At 42.9% G+C, this 21,028-nt stretch overlaps 2 protein-coding genes across 2 annotated transcripts in view; both read left to right on the top strand.

Annotated features, from left to right (window-relative positions):
- ube2j1 (ubiquitin-conjugating enzyme E2, J1) overlaps positions 1 to 1,718 on the top strand; it is a 28,745-nt gene extending 27,027 nt beyond the window's left edge. Inside the window, exon 8 of the mRNA XM_024377827.2 lies at positions 309 to 1,718. Coding sequence (XP_024233595.1) covers positions 309 to 560 — 252 coding nt within the window. The 3' untranslated portion in view covers positions 561 to 1,718. The remainder of the gene's footprint in view (positions 1 to 308) is intronic.
- Positions 1,719 to 4,261: 2,543 nt separating this feature from the next.
- LOC112217505 (gamma-aminobutyric acid receptor subunit rho-2-like) overlaps positions 4,262 to 21,028 on the top strand; it is a 42,094-nt gene continuing 25,327 nt past the window's right edge. The window contains exons 1-2 of the mRNA XM_024377826.2: positions 4,262 to 4,613; positions 13,001 to 13,110. Of these exons, the coding sequence (XP_024233594.1) occupies positions 4,495 to 4,613; positions 13,001 to 13,110 (229 nt within the window). The 5' untranslated portion in view covers positions 4,262 to 4,494. The remainder of the gene's footprint in view (positions 4,614 to 13,000; positions 13,111 to 21,028) is intronic.

The following is a 21,028-nucleotide window of genomic DNA, read 5'->3' as shown; positions in this document are numbered from 1 at the left end:
AGACTGTTTCCCGTTTAAAACAATCAACGGCAGCCTTTTTAGTTGCTATGACCTTAGTGTATTTTTATGGCTGCAACTTAAGTGTTATTCCCAAGACCAACTGTGAACCAATATGCACATTTGCTGAGAAGCTCATGAATTAAACGTGTTTTGCTGTGTAGTAACACCATGTCTCTGGTGGTGGGAAAAACCGATGTGCTTCTAGAAAGATGGCCCATAGTGTGTGTGTGTGTGTGTGCTCATGCAGTGTGTGTATGTGTGTTGGTCCACTGTCTGATCCTGTATATGATATGCTGTGCTCCCTGCAGGCCGAGGCGGCTCCACCTCCCAGTGAGGAGGAGACGAGTCCACCAGCCCCCAGCACCCACCAGCGCCGGGCCCAGCAGCAACAGAGAGACCTGATAGAGCCCCCCAGCAGGCCCACTTTCCCCCACCCTCCTCAGGACACCAGCCATACGGGCTCTGTGGTGCTCATCGTGGTGCTCGCCCTGCTCCTGGCTGCCCTCATCTTCCGCAGGGTCTACCTGACCAACGAGTACAAGTTTGACTACGAGCTGTGACAAAACTAACCTTAACCTCCCCAGCCCCACCACCCCCCTGAGTCGAGTGAGTCAACCGCCCCTCCTATCACCTGACCTGACACCCTAGCTGGCAACAAACTGACTTTCTCTTACCGTGGGCTTCAAAGAGGGCTTGGTTTACAATGAGGGTAACTTTCATTCCTGTGGAGGATGGGGTTGACTCACCACCACAACACCTCCCGAGGTGTCTTCTATTACTTTGAATTGACTCTAGAGTGTACTACATTTTTTAGAATGGGAGTATTGTATCTAAACCTCCCCAGAGGAGAGACACTGTATCAGACCTGGGTTCAAATACTATTTAAAATCTTTCAAATACTTTGTTTTTGCTCTAGCCTGTCTGGGATGCCAGTTGTTTTTTGTTTTGGAATTATTATATTGGGACATGTAGCCAGGCAAGCTCAAGCAACCACAGATAAAGTATGTGAAATTATTTCAAATAATATTTGAACCCAGGTCTGCTCTAGCTCTCCTTTTTAATTTGTCAGGCATCTGTTTATCATAGGAATTGCTGATTTGCTCTCAATATTTAAACAAGACAATACTGTCATATAACATGTAAACAATGAAGGCTATTAAATTGTTTGTCTCAAAATTATTATTTAATTGTGCAAAGGGAAGCAATATGATTAACATTTTGTATACAGATAAGATGCTAACAATTTCTGCTGAACTGTTATGTCGTTTACATATCTGACTGCCTAGCCAATGCTCTGGCTGTTCCTACTTTGCAATAGCAGATACAACCTAGCTAGTATACATACTCTGTCAATCTTATAGCCTGAGTGCCAGTCTGTTTCTGCTCTCTTGTCAACTCCTTGTCACTCAATTTCATGAGCTTAAAGGAAAGGGAGATTTTAAGAGACTGTACGACTATAGCCTATCTTTTGAAGTCCTCAAAAGAAATAGGATTGGGGACTAATGCAGAGGTTTAAATGTTGTGTGCACATTTTACTTCAGAGCAAATAAAATGACCAGAATAGGGCCTCTCTAAGTTTGAAACATGTAAGACAGCTTGATTCCTGTCTCAAGATGTAATTTAGACATATATCCATCTCTTCAGACTGTATTTGAACCATACATACAGTAGGTTTGAACATTGTATCAGAAAATAAATGCCTTGGAATTTTTTTTTTCTTTCTGTGTCGGTCTTATTTCTTTCTGTGTCATGACGGCTGGCTGAAAGTAAACACTTAGTTATCCATCTCTGCACAAACCATTAAGTAATCTGGAGAGTTGAAACACATGTACACATAAAAGGATCAGATTTCATCATCCAGTAAGTTTTATCTAAAAGATGTACAGTGCATTTGAAAGTATTCAGACCTTGACTTCTGACATTTTGTTAAGTTTCAGCCTTATTCTAAAATGTATTAAATCGTTTTTTCCCTCATTGATCTACACACACCCCTTAATGACAAAGCAAAAACAGAGTTTTAGAAATGCTTGCAAATTTACTTAAATGATGCATTTATATAAGTATTCAGACCCTTTACTCAGTACTTTGTTGAAGCACCTTTGGCAGCTTCAAGTCTTCTTGGGTATGATGCTACAAGATTGGCCCACCTGTATTAGGGGAGTTTCTCTCATTCTCTGCAGATATTCTCAAGCTCTGTCAGGTTGGATGGGGAGTGTCGCTGCACAGCTATTTTCAAATCAAACTTTGTCACATGCGCCGAATACAACAAGTGTAGACCTTACCGTGAAATGCTTTACAAGCCCTTAACCAACAGTGCAGTCCAAGAAGAGTTAAGAAAATATTTAAGTAAACTGAAGTAAAAAAAAATCTAAAACACCAACACCATAAGGGGGTACGAGGTCTGTGTGCGGGGGTACAGGTCACAGGGGGGGAAGTAAATATAAAGCTGTTAGGTACCAAGTCTGTGTGCGGGGGTCTACAGGTCAATGTTATGGGCTGATGATTGTACATGACGCCTTAGGTCAGTTGGCATACCAGGTAGTGATTCAGCCGGTCATGATGCTCTCGATGGTGCAGCTGTAGAACTTTTTGAGGATCTGAGGACCCATGCCAAATCTTTTCGGTCCTGAAGGGGAAAGGTTTGGTCGTGCCCTCTTCATGATTGTTTTGGTGCATTTGGACCATGATAGATTGTTGGTGATGTGGACACCAAGGAACTTGAAACTCTCGTAGGGATGGTGCCATTTTCAGGTCTTTCCAGAGATGTTTGATCGGGTTCAAGACCGGGCTCTGGCTGGGCCACTTAAGGACATTCAGAGACGTGTCCCAATGCCACCCCTGCATTGTCTTGGCTGTGGTCTTAGGGTCGTTGTCCTGTTGGGAGGTGAACCTTCACCCCAGTCTGAAGTCCTGACCGCTCTGGAGGAGGATTTCATCAAAGGTTCTCTACTTTGCTCTGTTCATCTTTCTCTCGATCCTGACTAGTATCCCAGTCCCTTCCACTGAAAAACATCCCCACAGCATGATGCTGCCACCACCATGCTTCACCGTAGGGATGGTGCCAGGTTTCCTCCAGACGTAACGCTTGGTATTCAGGCCAAGCTGTTCAGTCTTGGTTTCCTCAGACCAGAGAATGTTGTTTCTCATGGTCTGAGAATCCTTTAGGTCCCTTTTGGCAAATTCCAAGCGGGCTGTCGTGCTTTTTACTGAGTGGCTTCCGTCTGGCCACTCTACCATAAAGGCATGATTGGTGGTGCTGCACAGATGGTTGTCCTTCTGGTAGTTTCTTCTATCTCCACAGAGTAACTCTGGAGCTCTGTCAGAGTGACCTTCGGGTTCTTGGTTACCTCCCTGATCAAGGCCCTTCTCACCCGATTACTCAGTTTGGCCAGGCGGCCAGCTTTAGGAAGAGTCTTGTTGGTTCCAAACTTCTTCCATTTAAGAATGATGGAGGCCACTGTGTTCTTGGGGACCTTCAATGCTGCAGAAATGTTTTGGTACCCTTCCCCAAATCTGTGCCTCTACACCATCCTGTCTCTGAGCTCTACGGACAAGTCCTTCAACCTCATGGCCTGGTTTTTGCTCTGACATTTACTGTCAACTGTGGGACCTTATATAGACAGGTGTGTGCCTTTCCAAATCATGTCCAATCAATTTAATTTAACACAGGTGGAATCCAAGTTGTAGAAACATCTTAAGGGTGATCAATGGAAACAGGATGCAACTGAGCTCAGTTTTGAGTCTCAATGGATCTGAATAGTTAAGTAATTAATGTATTTTTCAGTGGTTTTTGCAAACATTTCTAAAAAACAGTTTTCGCTTTGTCATTATGTGATATTGTGTGTAGATTGAGGAAAACATTTAATTTCATCGATTTTAGAATATGGCTGCAACAGTAATAAAATGAGGAAAAAGTGAAGTGGTCTGAATACTTTCTGAATGCACTGTATATTAGGATATGCACTTGCTGTTGATATACTTGATTCCAGGCCTGTTATATTATGGTTACATGCATAGTGCTTTCTGAGTTGTTACTGAGAGGTTTAATAAGAACAGGCGCCATATATCTACGTTGTGGTTTTTCGACAAGCGCCAGACACCTGTGAGAATCCTTACATCAGTTGATCGAGGATTCCCTGTGTCATGTAAACGTCTTCCCACCGTGAAATGGTTGCCAATCAACTTCACACTGACACCCTGGAATGTGGTCATGTCATTATACTGTAGCTAAACAAGAGCTGTTGCTGAAGCTGCGCGCTCGGTGCCTTGGTTTGGAGTGCTTGGAAACCAACCACTGTAGACCGTGAACCAATCAGGGAGCAATAAGCGGGACAAGCCGCTTGGCCTCGTGAACAGTCGTTGTTACTTATTCAACCGGTAAACTGCCTCACTACAATGCTTGGGAACAAAATATGCTACAATGCTCAAACCATTGCGGACGTGGATTAAAGGGATCGCTTCACTCATTCGAATACTTTTGAGTTTTCACACATAATGCCTTATATTAAGTTTTTGTTCTTACTTTTTTGCTTGATACTTATCGGGGAATGCCGAAAGCACAAAAGTAGGAAAAGGCGGTGGTCCGGGGCGGTGGAATCTTACAAGCATGGCGCGTAAGTACCTGGATCCTTACCCTTTTTGAGAGTCCATCCAAATGTGTTTCCATCTTTCACTTTCGTTTGCACTTTAAAACAACTGGAGGTCTTCATGCCATCCCCTTTCTTTGGTTAAATTCCACACTTGTGGAACCCTACGTTCCGTTTGATGTAGCCTAATACTGGGCTATTTATTCGACCTCATTTTTTACATTGAAAATGATTTATGGCTCGTTTCAGTAATGTTAAACCCGTTATAGTCGTTGACACGGAGACTGTATGCAAATATTAGCCTCCGTGGGGTGGTCTCGACTCGAACACGCACGGTGTCCGTGCGTAAAGATGATCCAGAGCGCAGTGCGCATATGATGGAAGGATGCAATCAATGGATGGACTCTGCATGAGGAGAGATGTCATGAATCATCACTATCTGCAAGTGTGATCATTCATCTGAACTTTGCATCATTATTCTGCATCGTGCTTCACTGACTTGTGCCGTTCTCCCCTTCAGATGACCAGTGACGTGTTCCGTCATTGTTAATAATCGTATCTGTGAAATGAGAGGCGATCCCACTGCGAGACTGTTCAATGACACAAAGCTCTCAAATGCACTTGAAGTAGGCTTCAGTAAGGGCAGAACATGGTTCATGTAATCTGCAAGATTGAACAGATGTAACAGTTCCACGGGGACAGTGGATTAATCGGGTTCTCAGGATCCCCTGCTGTATTACAAGTAGCTAACCAATTATGTTATTCTTGTATATTGAGTTATAACATGAGACATTTTTGTCCAGTAGACAGTTATAGGATTACAATTACAAATCAACCCCTATAGCATGAAGTGGCAGGGGACAATGTGCGGTTCATTATTAACTCTTGTGTTGTCTTAACATTCTGTATACTCCCCTTGTCCTAAGGGTAAAAAAAAAATGACCCACCTTCACTAAACACCTAAAATAAAGCATCTTAGTTGAATTTTAAACCCCAAATCTATTTTGCATGAAGAAACAACCTCTTCACAATGCAGAACGACTGCATTTAAATCAGTGGACATCACTGGTTTTTATTACAACACACCCTTCATAATAGTTTTTTTTTGCTAAAGTAGAGGTTAATTATTATTATTGCTAAAAGTACTGCATAGGTGTAAACATTACTTTTTTTAGCAAGAGGTAGCACTTATATAGCCTAAGAAAGTAGCAGATATGTGCAGAAAGTAGTTTTGAATGCATTTTATTGAAGGGAAACAATAACAGTCTTGAACTTTTTTGGCAACATAGTGATATGTTCTTATATACTGTACAATGAGGAATTCAACTACAAAATACTAGTCTTCTCCCATGTTTCGAGCCATTGCCCCAACCCACAAGGTGTATAAACAACAACAACAACAAATAAGAATAAAATAAGATAATTGATACAAAACAAAAACTTGAAGAACATAAATCAATCAACTGTAATTAGCACATGTAGGACAGTATGCAAGTGTGTGTGCATGGACTTTGCAGATGTATTTCTCCCATGTGCAGCACATAGTATTTGTTTTACAGTCCTTTGGGGGCAGAATTGGCATCTCCTCCTCTTGCCTGGCCCAGCGGCAGCCTCAGGTGGATCAGGACAAGATTCAGCCCCCTGAACAGCTTTCACAAGCGCTGTAGAGGCTGCTGCACGGGGGACGCGCTCCCTTCTTTGAATGTGTGGGGTTACAAGTGCCTTTCCCAGCTTCTCCAGGAACTCCTTCCTCTTGTTCCGCTTATCAGGCATCCAGGTAGTGCTGATCTTGTTCCATATCACGAAGGCATTGTATGAGGACACATCAATGATGTTATGGAAGATGGGGCCAGCGGGCAGTCATCCTCCTGCAGCTGTAAGTTCCAATAACCTTGACCAGGTTGTCCACACCTCCTTTGTTGTGGTTGTAGTCCAGGATGATGGCTGGCTTCCTGTCCTCACGATCACGGATCTCAGCTGTTTTGCGCAGTGTGCTCAGGAGGACCACATTCTTGACCCTCTTTGGGAGGTAAGAAACTAGAGTGGTGGTGGGGGTGAAGGCAAACTTTGATGAGAAGGCCTCTCTCCCCCTTGTTGCGAGGGGTGCAGGTGGGAGCTCAGGCTTGTTCTTTTTAACTGTGCCAACCATGGTGATCTTCCTCTTCAGGAGCTGTCGGAGTTCATAAGAGGTGAAGAAATTGTCACACGTGACATTGTGCCCCCTCAGTCCATCTGTGACATCAAGCACAACCCACATCCGCTGGTTCCTCTCCAGGCCTCCGGTGGTCGGCTTCCCTGTGAAGACTTGCATCTTCCAAGCGTATCTGGATTGTGCGTCAAAGGCCACCCATATCTTGATGCCATACTTTGCTGGCTTGCTGGGCAAATTAGATTACTGTCAGTAATTAGTATCAGTGTCACAGAAAACAATCACATAAATCAAGGATATTACAGCAATACATAACAAAATGAACACTGAAAATCACTTACATTACAGATATGAAAATAAAAATGTACCTCTGAATGGAACCAGTTGCTCATCCACTGTTACTTCAGGCCCAGGGTTGTAGAGGTATGGCAGACGCTCCACCCGCTTCTCCCAGACTTGCAGGTCTTGACTCACGGTTATCAAATCATAACATTCTTGAGAATGTGTGAAAGACTTTCAGTTGCATCGTGGCATGGAAAATCGCCCTTCCACTCTCTGCATCGCAGAGACTACATGTAGCCTCGCCTCGGGACCTATACACACCCAATGTTGGCACGCAGGTCAATCTCATCCATCCCTTTCCAGTTGTCTCCATATTTACGGAAACCCTCCAAATCTGATTTACTACCTGTACGTGCACTCATGGCTTCAGCAAAGAGAGAACTGGGAAGACTGTCATCTGCAGCACCTTTATAGCCTCTGACTGCATTCCCCATTAGTAAACAATGCTTTCAAGAAATGTTTATTTTGTCTGAAATATTTATTTTGCCTGAAATGGTTTTTATTTTGTCTGTGAACTTGAGTCAGGTGTGGGGTCGTGGAGTGGAGATGCTGCACATGCACATTAAAGTTTTCGTTTTCTCTGAGTTCGATCAAGTGGCACACAGTCTCAATTTCTCATTGTGTGTGTGTGTGTGTGTGTGTGTGTGTGTCTTTGTAGTTTTTGTGGTGTGTAAATGATTTTATAACTGCCAGGTCAAAAATGACTCTTAAGACAATCTTTGTACCCTAATGGTGTACAGCTTTCATGGAAATATGAACAAAGACGATGTTTAACTTTTTCTAATGTTGCGGTCACTCTAGGAAAGTCATCAAATTTCAAGTTGAAAAAATATCATTTAGGGGGTTTTCTCTGCTGTTAAACATAGTGGCTGGTCATATTTTACCCTTAAGACAACACAAAGGTTAATTGTGCAAAATCACAAACACCAAGTGTGCATACCTGGATACACTGCGAAGGCTGGCACGGTCTAATTGGTTGTCTTATGGCCTAATTTGCCTCCATTTACTCAATAATTGCAACCCCCTCTATTTTGGGAGAGCCTTGAACAGAAATTGGCCCTGGCATTTCTAACACATCGGCCCATTCCTTTCCTTGACGCTCCCACACTGGCCCCAACACAGGCCCAATTCTTTCCATGAGGCTCTCATTATTAGCCTAAACCAAATTTTGAGCTACAAACCCAAGTTAGACATGCCCTCTTGGGCTAAAAATGGACCAGCCCATTTGGCATTTGCTTGAAATGCCAAATGGCCAGTCCGCCCCTGCCCTTGAAACTGGTGCAAAATGCCTAAATAGATGGGGGTCTGTTCGGAACAGTCTTCCCTTAACTTTATACCCACAGAACATATAATGTTTACAGAGTATGGAAAAGAACTTCCACCCATGTTATCCTCAAACGACAAACGTATCATGTGGGTTAGATAAACTCACTTTGACAGCAAAGCTTGTTTCTCTTGATTCTCTGAGGGCACATACACCCACACACATTGCAGTTATGCTCATGCAGACAAATGGCCCATAAACAGCAACGCTCAAGTCTCAATGCTGATAAAAAAAACACCTGACACCACACCTTGAACATGACAGACATAATGTTTTTTTAAGATCAGGGCCGGTTTCCCAAAAGCATCTTAAGGCTAAGTTCATCGTTAGAACCTTCGAAGGAGCATCGCTAAATCTCAGATCTGTTTCCTAAAACCATCGTTATTAACATTGTACTTGAAAAGGCTCGTAATCTAATGCCTGCCTCAGACTACTTGTAGAACAGCTCTACGTCATTAGATGCTTTTTTTGCCCTCCTATTAATGTGTGGATCATCCATTTTGTATGGTATGTTACGAATTACAATTCATATGATATTATACAATTTAGCGAAATGTACAATATGTTACAACATTTCTAAACATATGAAATGTTATGAATTCTAACATGTTGTGGCTAACATTTGCTAACACACTAAGTAGCAGTAAGTAGTTGCCCAGGATGAGATTTGAACACACAACCTTTGGATTCCTAGACATTTGTATTATATGCCTGCCCGTCTGTCTGTCCAGACATCCAGAGTCAGCCTAACCAACCACCGTCTTTTTGTTTTTACCTTAGGTAACCTTATATCTTATGTAACCATACCAAACATAACATCATGCTAATTTGGGTGTCCCGGATTGACGTTTACTATGTTACATCTAGTCTATGAGACCAGTCTGGAAAGATGCATCGTTTTAACACTAGTAAACCTAAATTCAATCACTATCAGGAAACCTGGCCCAGGAATGTTAACCATAACTTCCATTGCTGTTTCATCCATTGCGCAACATCCATATCTTGGTTTCAGAATTCCTGCCAATTGATCATATTTTAAAAAGTCACACGTGTGCTGTAAAGTCTGTGTTCTTACTCTTATACATTCTGGGCTCGGTTTCCTGTTAGAGATGGAACCTATGATTGTGGGGCGGCAGGTAGCTTAGTAGTTAGATCTTTGGGCCAGTAATCGAAAGGTTGCTAGATTGAATCCCCCGAGCTGACAAGGTAAAAATCTGTCGTTCTGCCCCTGAATAAGGCTGTCCACTGTTCCTAGGCTGTCACTGTAAATAATAATTAGTTTCTTAATTGACTTTAAAAATAAAGCAATGATCCATTGTATACTCCACACACAGAGATGCATACAAAGCTCTCCCTCGCCCTCCATTTGGCAAATCTGACCATAATTCCATCCTCCTGATTCCTGCATACAAGCAAAAATTAAAGCAGGAAGCACTAGATCAATAAAAAAGTGGTCAGATAAAGCAGATGCTAAGCTACAGGACTGTTTTGCGTGCACAGACTGGAATATGTTCCGGGATTCCTCCAATGGCATTGAGGAGTACACCACATCTGTCATTGGCTTCATCAATAAGTGCATCGATGACGTCGTCCCCACCGTGACCGTACGTACATACCCCAACCAGAAGCCATGGATTACAGGCAGCACCCACACTGAGCTAAAGGCTAGAGCTGCCGCTTTCAAGGGGCGGGACTCTAACCCGGAAGCTTATAAAAATTTGTGCTATGCCCTCCGACGAACCATCAAACAGGCAAAGCGTTAATACAGGACTAAGATTGAGTCGTACTAGACTGGCTCTGACACTCGTTGGATATGGCAGGGCCTGCAAACCATTACAGACTACAAAGGGAAGCACAGCCGGGAGCTGCACAGTGACATGAGCCTACCGGATGAGCTAAACTACTTCTATGCTCGCTTCGAGGCAAATAACACTGAAACATGCATGAGAGCACCAGCTGTACTGGAAGACTGTGTGATCACGCTCTCCGCAGCCGATGTGTGTAAGATCTTTAGACAGGTCAATATTCACAAGGCCGCAGGGCCAGACGGATTACCAGAACGTGTACTGCGATTATGCGCTGACCAACTTGCAAGTGTCTTCACTGACATTTTCAACCTCTCCCTGGGCAAGTCTGTAATACCAACATGTTTTAAGCAGACCACCATAGTGTCTGTGCCCATGACACACTAAGGTAACCTGCCCAAATGACTACCGACACTCACGTCTTGCCATGAAGTGCTTTGAAAGGCTGGTCATGGCTCACATCAATACCATCATCCCAGAAACCCTAGACAAACTCCAATTTGCATACCGCCCCAACAGATCCACAGATGATGCAGTCTCTATTGTAACTCAACACTGCCCTTTCCCACCTGGACAAACGGAGCACCTATGTGAGAATGCTATTCATTGACTACAGATCAGCGTTCAACACCATAGTGCCCTCAATGCTCATCATAAGCTAAGGACCCCGGTACTAAACACCTCCCTTTACAACTGGATCCTGGACTTCCTGACGGGCCGCCCCCCAGGTGGTAAGGGTAGGTAACAACACATCTGCCACGCTGATCCTCAAAACAGGGGCCCCTCAGGGGTGGGTGCTCAGCATTTTCCTGTACTCCCTGTTCACTCATGACTGCACGGCCAGGCACGACTCCAACACCATCAATAAAATTGCCGATGACACAACAGTAGTAGGCCTGATCACTGACAACAACGAGACAGCCTATAGGGAGGAGGTCAGACCTGGCCATTTGGTGCCAGGACAACAACCTCTCCCTCGACGTGATCAAGAAAAAGGAGATGATTGTGGACTAGAGGCAAAAGAGGACCGAGCACGCCCCCATTCTCATTGACGGGGACGCTGTGGAGCAGGTTGAGAGCTTCAAGTTCCTTGGTGTCCACATCACCAACAAACTAACATGATCCAAGCACACCATGACAGTCGTGAAGTGGGCACGACAAAACCTATTCCCCTCAGGAGACTGAAAAGATTTGGCATGGGTCCTCAGATCCTCAAAAGGTTCTACAGCTGCACCATCGAGAGTATGGTTGCATCACTGCCTGGTATGGCAACTGCTCGGCCTCCTACCGCAAGGCTCGACAGAGGGTAGTGCGAACGGCCCAGAACATCACTGGGGCCAAGCTTCCTTCCATCCAAGACCTCTATACCATGCGGTGTCAGAGGAAGGCCCTGAAAATTGTCAAAGACTGCAGCCACCCTAGTCATAGACTGTTCTCTCTGCTACCACACGGCAAGCGGTACTGGAGCGCCAAGTCTAGGTCCAAGAGGCTTCTAAACAGCTTCTACCCCCAAGCCATAAGACTCCTGAACATCTAGTCAAATGGCTACCCAGACTATTTGCATTGCTCCTCCCCCCTCCCATCTCCACAGCACTGCCACTCTGTTGTCATCTATGCATAGTCACTTTAATTAACTCTACCTACATGTACATATTACCTCAACTATCTGGTGCCCCCGCACATTGACTCTGTACCGGCACCCCCTTGTATATATATTGTTATTTTTTACTGCTGCTCTTTAATTACGATGTTACTTTTATCTTATTCTTATCCGTATTTTTTGAAACTGCACTGTTGGTTAGGGGCTTGTAAGTAAGCGTTTCACCGTAAGGTCTACTACGCCTGTTATATTCAGCGCATGTGACTTTTGATTTGATTTGAACTGGAATGAGATAAACTTTATATGATCTTTCACCCTCTCTACTCTGATAGACATGAGCCAGTGTTGCACTCAATCATTTATTTACTCGCCAGAAGGGTTTTGAAGGAACTGCAGCACCCCTGATCAATTTAAATACATCTTCAGAAATAAATGAAATAATTCAGAATAGTCTACTACACCACAAGAAGGCCTATTATTTAGCCTCAGAGGATCAACAATTTATTTTTAAAAAATAGCCTAGCTGTGGATTGGTGCCCAGTAAAAAGGAAGAGTCAGGATAGTCCTCATATTGCAGCCTAAAATATGTCTCAACACACCTAGGCCTAGGCTATTTATGGATTCAAGACAAGGTTGTTTTTATTGATCTCAGATTCCCAGTTTGACAGTGTCAAAGTAGCCTGCCATTTCGATCATTTGTTCAGTATTATAAAAGATTCTGCCAAAGTCTCCAGTCATGTAAAATGACGTAGAATTGCATGAGATGCGTTTATACAACGCAAAAATGTTCCCAGACACTATGCTACTAAAAATGTTACCCATGTGTGCAACTTCTGTAAGTGCCTCTACTCTACTGCTCTATGCCACTTTTTTCTCATGCATTCCAGTACCTCAAAACCTCAGAACCCCCCCTAGGCCTATCCATGCTTTGCTTGTTTATAATATTGCTAACTTTTTAGGCTATTTATATATTTATTTAACTAGGCAATTCAGTTAAGAACAAATTCTTAACTGAATTGCCCTGTTCCAAATTCGGGCCCTTGTTCCTTTGATAATCTGACTGTTGTGGTTTGAAGGTCATTTTAAAGGTGGTTGGGTGGTTCTCTGTAAGGAGTAAGGACTGGATGGAGACAGATAGCTGTTATCCACCAATATTTTCAGAAGTAGCCTTTTGATTGCCGTTTCCTTTTGCAGTCCCCTGACTGGAAAAAGGATGGTTGATAACACCAAATCTCGCAAATTGAAGACAGACAACCTGCTGCGAGTGGATGACCATGATTTCACCATGAGACCAGCCTTTGCAGGTAAGGACATGGTTCTAAACATCTTGTTGACTGATTTAACGAAAGTAGAATCCAGAGCCCTCTAAACCCGGGAAAGGGGCCCTGATATCACTGTTCAGATCAGAGGTGCAAAACTGTTCCTTGAGGGCCGCAGTGTATGTCTGTTTCCATGTTTGTACTTCTTGTGACCTCTCTGGGCAACCAATGAATGTCTCTGATCTTTAATTAAGTGCCAGTGTGGAACGGAGAAAAAAAACAGCAAGATTGTGGCCCTTGGGGACTGGAGTGGTGCTACTCTGGTTGAGATCTTGAACGGCATTGAAGCATATCCAGCAGAGAACGTGTGAAAAAGTAGTCTCATATCAATACACACAGGAGCTAGTGATATATGACACTTTGAGAATGAATTCCTCTGTAGCAATCCATTCGGTATCCACACCTGGTTTGACATGTTTACCAAAGTGTAAGGCAGGTATAGGAGGAGATTTTGAAATGCATGAAATGGGATGCTGCATATTTCCCTGGTGAATAATGTACTGTATGTAGTGTTACTGAACTTGAGTGGCAGCTCAGACACAAAGAATTTCAAATAGAGGATCCTACATAAAACCCTTCAGTGTATCTGTAAATGGACACGCAGACACAGCCTCGTGTCCCGGAATAGAGAGCTTTGGGAGAATCAAATTGTCTGTCTTATACAAACATTATGAAAAGTTGACTTGTGTAAGCCTGTGAAAACTGTCTGTATTAATTTGGGTGGGAGATGTATAGCGGTGGCTAGGTTTTCTTCCCTAGCTTCAAACGGAAGCAGGCGCACAAGTGAAAGCCTCTTACACAGCCGCTCCCCGCTCACTGGAGGAATGTTATCTGTGTGACATTGTGGCGTGCCAGCATGAGGTCTCTTTCCAAAACACAATCAGAGAAATCCCACTGGGAAGGAGCAACTGCATTGTCCCATTGCACACAATGAGCAGCTTTGTGTGGTATAATTTTCACAGAGAGATAAAAGTTAATTGTTTGTTTAGAATTAGGGCTGTGCGAATGTCGTTTTTTTTTTCCAGAGACAACAAGTATGTGAGGTTTTGCATTATGCATACAGTGCTCTGCCGGTGGGAAGGCCTTTATGGGGATAAGGCTGTAAATATCCCCAGTATAAAGGTTAGAGCTGTTCCCATGTGTTTCAGGTTATGACTGTAGGGAACCCCTGCTGCTCGATTACCATTTCAACTTTTATAAATAGCAGAGAAAAGGAGATTCACTTTTATTTCCATGCCAGTTGTCTGCACAAAACTACCATGAATATTCCATTCTGTGGATCCTTGGAGGTTTGGTTTCTGACTGGTTTCTGTTTGAAAATCCACCGTCTAAACAACGTTCGGATACGGAGACATGGAGATTTGCTGTTGCAGTGAATGTCATATTTGTCACACAGTACAGCAAGTTCAAATGTCCCGGGTTTACCGATAAACGTTAAGTATAAGAACAAAGTATTTTAATCATCTCCCATTGGGTAGAAAACACCATCCGAGGCGTGTAAAGACCTGTCCATGGCTTTAATTTGACCTTTTAGCTTTACGATCTTACAGCAAGTAGTGAGTGTATACATTTACATACCGGTCCCCTGTGGGAATCAAACTCACAACCCTAGCGTGCAAGCACTATGCTCTACCAACTGAGCCACATGGGACCACCATTTAATCAAATTTGCAAACATCCGCCAAAGCCATTCCATCTTTGGGATTTCTTTCAGGAGTGAGCAGTGGTGTCTAATGCATAGGCTAGCCTTAATCTGGCCAGTGCTACCAATAGTTGATTTACAATTGCTAAAAGGGGAGCACTCCAGTGTCATTATGTGAAATAGATGAAAGGGCTCCCCCCCCCATTCAGCATTCATGTCATGTCTATTTAAGGTCTTATGACAGATTTGGTGATCTTTCCTGATCTGCTGGTATTTTACGGGAAGGTTACATCATTTTGCTGTGCAGAGATTCGGATAGCTAGCGGTTGTCCTGTGTATGAGAAAATAGACTGATGAAATGCTGCTGATCAACTGATTTGCCATGGGGGGGTTCTGTGTCTTTGAAGTCTTTATGCTGGCTGAGGAATAGCTTCCTCTGTCATGTTGACTTCTAACAGAGACATTCTTGATGACTCAATGAATCTGCACAGAACATAGATTTTTCTACTTGTTGTGCTCCACTGACAACTGTTTACCCCAGACCATACTAAGGACCCACTCTATGAAGAGACTGAGTAGTTCAGACAATTTCAGATGGCATTCTCAATCACACAGAGCTGTGATCTGATCAGTTAATGATACATTGTATGGCTCTAATTGAACATTTCAGATTTGCATCATCAGAATATGTTTTTTTGTAACAGTATTTTTTATTGGAATTTCACAATTTTCACCCATATTAGGAGATACAACAACAGAGACAAAGCACACAGAACAAAAACAAGAAAAACAGCACCCACTTACACATATCTACGCGCATATATATATACACATACATACATACATATACATACATACACACACATACATATACCCATGCATATACACACACATACGCATACATACGCGCACGCACCCACACACATACACACCCATACATACGTACACCATTTTCCTCTTCCCGCTCGGTGCTTCTCTCACGCCATCACCATCATTGCATCTCTCAATACATACATTTTAAACAAACTTACCAACAGAAATTAAACAAAAAAGCTCAGTTTAAACCAAGAGGTTAGGCTCCACACATGGAACGTACAGTGTAGTTCTGAAATACATAGATCCCCGCCGTTCTAAGAGAATCCTTGCAGCATAATAGCTGATACCTCAGGTTCTAGGTAATTTAGATAAGGTTCCCATACTTTGTAGAACTGGTCTGTTTTAGAATGCAATGTACATGTCAGATATTCCAGAGGCACCCATTCAAATAGTATCTTATGCCAATCTTTAATAGAAGGAACCTTATCACTAATCCACTGTAAAAGGATGTTTTTCCTCGCTGCGAAGGTAAGGATGTTGTAAAGCCTCCTTTTACCCACAGAAGTAACATGCCTACTAGGGAGACCTAACAGTAAAGAAACTGGGTCCAATTCTAGGTCAACCCCTAGGATCTTTTCAATTTCTTGCAGAACACCAGACCAGTATCTTTGTATTTTGGTACATGACCATAAACAATGTGTTAGGGTGCCTGTATCAGTTTTGCATTTAAGACACTGAGGGGAAGAGGAAGTGGGGCTAAAAGCATGTCTGCGATTTGGGGATATATGCAATCTGTGTATTATTCTTAATTGGATTGCTCTAGTACGGTTACATATAGATATTGTTTTTGCATATCTCCAAATGTCCTCCCACATCTCTTCGTCAATAGTAACAGACAATTCTTTCTCCCACACTTGTTTCACCCTCTGTGTGTTGACAGCAGAAAAGGACCTTAAAGTATCATAAAACAGACTTACAGACATTTTCCTTTGTGGGAAAAAAAGCATTCTTTCAATGACAGACACATCAGGGTTACCAATTAAGATGGTGCTCTTCAGAATATAATGTCTTACTTGTAGGAAGCGGAAAAAGTCCTGCTTTGGGAGTCGATATTTCTCGACCATCTGCTCAAATGACAACAAAATCTTATCAGCAAATAAGTCATTTAGCCTGCGTATGCCCTTATTAAGCCATAAGTTAAAGCCAGCATCCAGCAATCCTGGACTGAAATCTGGGTTGTTAAGAATTGGGGTAAGAGCAGAGGTTAGTTTGGACCTTCCCAGGAAGCGTTGAACTGACCTCCATACTTTGAGTGTGTTAAGTGTAACGGGATTATTGCAGTGATCTTCTACAGACTTGAAACTTCTGAAAAATAAAAGATCCTGTAAGGGGTATTTTGAAAGAGGTCTCAATGTCTAACCAAATAGAGGAGTCATCATTTGTGATCCAGTCAGAAATATAACAAAGGTGGGCACACCATTGATAGAACCTGATATTGGCCAGGTCCAAACCGCCCATAGAACTTGGCAGCTGCAATATTGCCATCTTAAGTCTTGGCTTGCGTTTACTCCATATAAAGGAACTTAGCCATCCATTTACATCCTTTATTACCTTATTGGAGAGTAATACTGGGATCATTTGGATTGGGTAAAGTAGTCTAGGTAAAATGTTCATTTTCAAGAGGGATATTCTACCCAACCAAGAAATCGGGAGAGAGTTCCAGCGCTCCAGATCCTGTCTTATTGTATCAAACAAGGGAACAAAATTGGCTTTGTACATTAGCTGGAATTTTGGAATTTAGGAGTTACAAATATACCCAGATACATGAAACCTGAGGGAGACCATTTAAAAGGGAAGGGGGGAGAAGTATTAGGTACAGAGTGTAGGGTACCAAGTGGCATAGCCTCTGACTTAGTAAGGTTAATCTTGTAGCCTGAGAATTCGCTGAATAATTCAATAATATTAATAAGAGATGTAATTGAAGTCTCGGGACTAGAGATGAATATCAGGACATCATCAGCATGCAAGCTTATTTTATGGTGAACATCACCAATAAGCAGCCCCTGTATAGCAGGCGTTACCCTGATGGCCTCGGCCAGTGGTTCCATAACAAGTGCAAAGAGGAGGGGGGATAAAGGACAGCCCTGTCTGGTACCTCTGTGTATAGAGAAGCTATTTGACCGTAGCCCATTAGTAAGGACAGCAGCCTGAGGATCATCATATAAAACTTTCACCCATTTTATAAAGTTGTCCCCCAGACCAAATTTATTTAGAGCAAATAATAGGTAAGACCACTCCACACGATCAAATGCTTTCTCAGCATCTAGGGAGAGCACAAGACCATCCACAGCACTTTGTTGGTAGGCTTGAATTACATTAAGAAGCCGCCTGACATTGTTGCATGACTTACGGCCCCTAATGAAGCCATTTTGGTCTCCTTTCACAATTAGTGGCAGTGAGTCCTCTAATCTTGTGGCTAGAATTTTAGAAAGCAATTTTCTATCCACATTCAGAAGGGAAATTGGTCTGTACGAGGAACAAGACTCTGGACATTTTCCCTTTTTGAGAATAAGTGAAATGTTGGCTTCTCTCAGCGTTTGAGGGAGTTGGTCATTTGAAAATGAGTGGTTAAACATATCATGCAATGGCTCAAGGATCAGGCCATGGAACTCTTTATAGAACTCACTACAAAACCCGTCTGGTCCTGGGGCCTTACCATTTTGCAGATTCTTAATTGCGAACATTATCTCTTCCTTGGTAATAGGGGCATTAAGGAGGGACCTCTGCTCTTCGGAGATAGTAGGGAGCTCAATCTTACAAAAGAAGTTCTCCATTAATTTGGGTGCATCCTTTGGCAGTTCTGAGGCATAAAGGTTTGTATAAAATTTCTTAAATGAGTCACTTATCAATTTATTTTCATATAAATGATTACCATCAGAATCAGTAATAGTAGCAATTGACTGAGAGTCAGCCCTCTTTTTAGCTAGGTATGCCAAGTACTTTCCTGGCTTATCGCCATGTTCATATAGCTTTTGCCTGACAAATCTCATTTTCTTTTCAGCGTCCTGTGTTAGGAGAGAGTCTAACGTTGATCTAATGACTGATATTTCCTTTAATAGGGCAGGAGTGGGCGTTTTAATGTAGTCCTTCTCTTTAGTTCCTAATTCACCCTCTAACATGTTTTGCTTTTCCCGCTTTTTCCGTCTCTTAGTAGCTGTGTATGACATAATCAGACCCCTGGCATACGATTTACAGGTCTCCCAAAGGAGCGAGGGGTTATCTGTTGATGTGATAACATGCGTCTTGGTGAGAGGTGTAGGAGTCAGGCGCAGGAGAGAGCAGGGATGTCTGAGAAGCGTGTTTAATAATATAGTCCACCAATACAAAACGGCACAGACAAAAATCCCAAAACTACGCTCTCGAATAATCAGAAACTCGTGCAAACGCACGGAGGAACAAACACAGTTCCGACACTTTACATACACGTGCGTAATAGCGAAAAAACAACAAACATCAAATACAATCGAGCGCAATGCACACAAGTCTAATCCTGCACGAATTACGGCTGGTAACAGGTGCCCTATATACCCACAGAAATCAAAGCAATTGAAAACCAGGTGTGAAAAGGAACACAGACAAAACAACCAGAAAAAGAAAAAGGGATCGGTAGCGGCTAGTAGACCGCCGAGCGCCGAGCGCCGCCCGAACAGGGAGAGGAGTTACCTTCGGTAGAAGTCGTGACAGTTGATTGAGAGTTTATAGAGAAAAATGCTTTAAACTCTGTAATAAAATATGATGTGACTGTATGGTCTTTAAGAATGGTTGTGTTCAACCTCCAATGTCTTGACCGATTGAGTGCCCCGTTGAGTTTTATGTCCAGGATCACCTCAGCATGATCAGATATGACTATGCTTCCTATCCTAGCGGATAAAACAGACTGCAAAGACGTCCTGGGCATAAAAAAATAATCTATTCTAGTCTGACATCCATGAGGTGCAGAGAAAAACGTGAACTCTCTGTTGGAGGGATGAAAAGCTCTCCAGACATCCGCATACCCCAGATCATCACAAATAGCTTTAAGTGACTTAGCTTGAGGAGAGAGTGAAGCTATACCGCTGGGAAACTTATCAATAAGGGGGTTCAACAAGCAGTTAAAATCTCCTCCAACCACTGCAGTGTCCGAGTTTAATTCTGAAAAGTCTAGAAATGCCTTAGTGAGGAAATCAGGGGGGTGAGCAGGGGGGAAGTAAATATTCATTATGGAAATGTTCTGCCCTTGTAAAGTACCATTAATTATAACAAAGCGACCAAATTTATCTTTCACACAATTCAAGACCTTAAGTGGTAAGTTCTTTTTCACCAGAATCGCTACACCTCTACTTCTGGATGTAAATGATGAGAAAAACACTTGACCAAACCCCCCTTGTTGTAATTTCAGGTTCTCCTTATCATCCAAAGGAGTTTCTTGCAACAGGGCAATATCAATATTTTCTTTTTAAAAAAAAGACAGTACCTTCTTCCTTTTAATGGGGTTATGGCTCCCTCTAATGTTCCATGTACATACACGCAGTCTGTTACCTGCCATTGTATCTTGACCATTCAATATCCAGACTGGATCCTACTGTAAAAGTGGGGTGGTACCTTTTTCCATGTGTTGAACTACAACCGCTGTGGAATAATCATGGAAGAATGAGACCTTTGGACCTTTATGTTGACTACCATCAGAGCCGATGTTTCTAGCCGCATCCATGACGCACTGCTTGTCGGTGAAGTTGTGGAACTTTATAACCACCGGCCGTGGGCGCTGATTGGGACCGGGTATCGGTGCTTGAGAGCGATGGGCTCTGTCCAGCTTCACACGACCAGCCTTAGTGTCCATTTGTAGGTAGCCAGGGATCCATTCCTCAAAGAATTTTACTGAACGTGTCCCTTCAGAATTTTCCGGGAGTCCCACTACACGAATATTGCATCTGCGTCCTCGATTATCCAAGTCGTTAATGTGCTCCGCCATTTCGCGCACCTGTTTCTCAAGTGCTTTTATCTTAGCGTCGATCAGATGTAGTTGAAGTTTCCACTGCAGCAATTCTTCCTTCCGCCTCAACAACACGTTTCACAACCCTCTGTATTTCAGCTGAATGGCCTGCTATTGCTTCCAAGACCGTTCTTATCTTAGCATCGATCACTTTAGTAATGTTATCAGTCATCTTTTGAATCATCAGGTCCATTGTGCCTGTATCCGCAATGGTGTTAGCTTCGCTAACGTTAGCTAGCTCCTCATGCACATCCACAGGGGTGGTGGTTTCGGTCGACTTCTTAGTAGTTCTATTGGGCATGTTGTCTGAGATTTTTGCGAAATAGTCGTCAAGACTCATTATATGGTAACTTATTTAGCCAATTCTACCACTTTTTCAAGCTAGGAGATTAATGTAAGAATATAAATTTACG

The sequence above is a fragment of the Oncorhynchus tshawytscha genome, linkage group LG18, assembly GCF_018296145.1.
Source record: "Oncorhynchus tshawytscha isolate Ot180627B linkage group LG18, Otsh_v2.0, whole genome shotgun sequence".
Lineage (NCBI taxonomy): Eukaryota > Metazoa > Chordata > Actinopteri > Salmoniformes > Salmonidae > Oncorhynchus > Oncorhynchus tshawytscha.
This window is presented reverse-complemented; position numbering and strand designations above follow the sequence as displayed.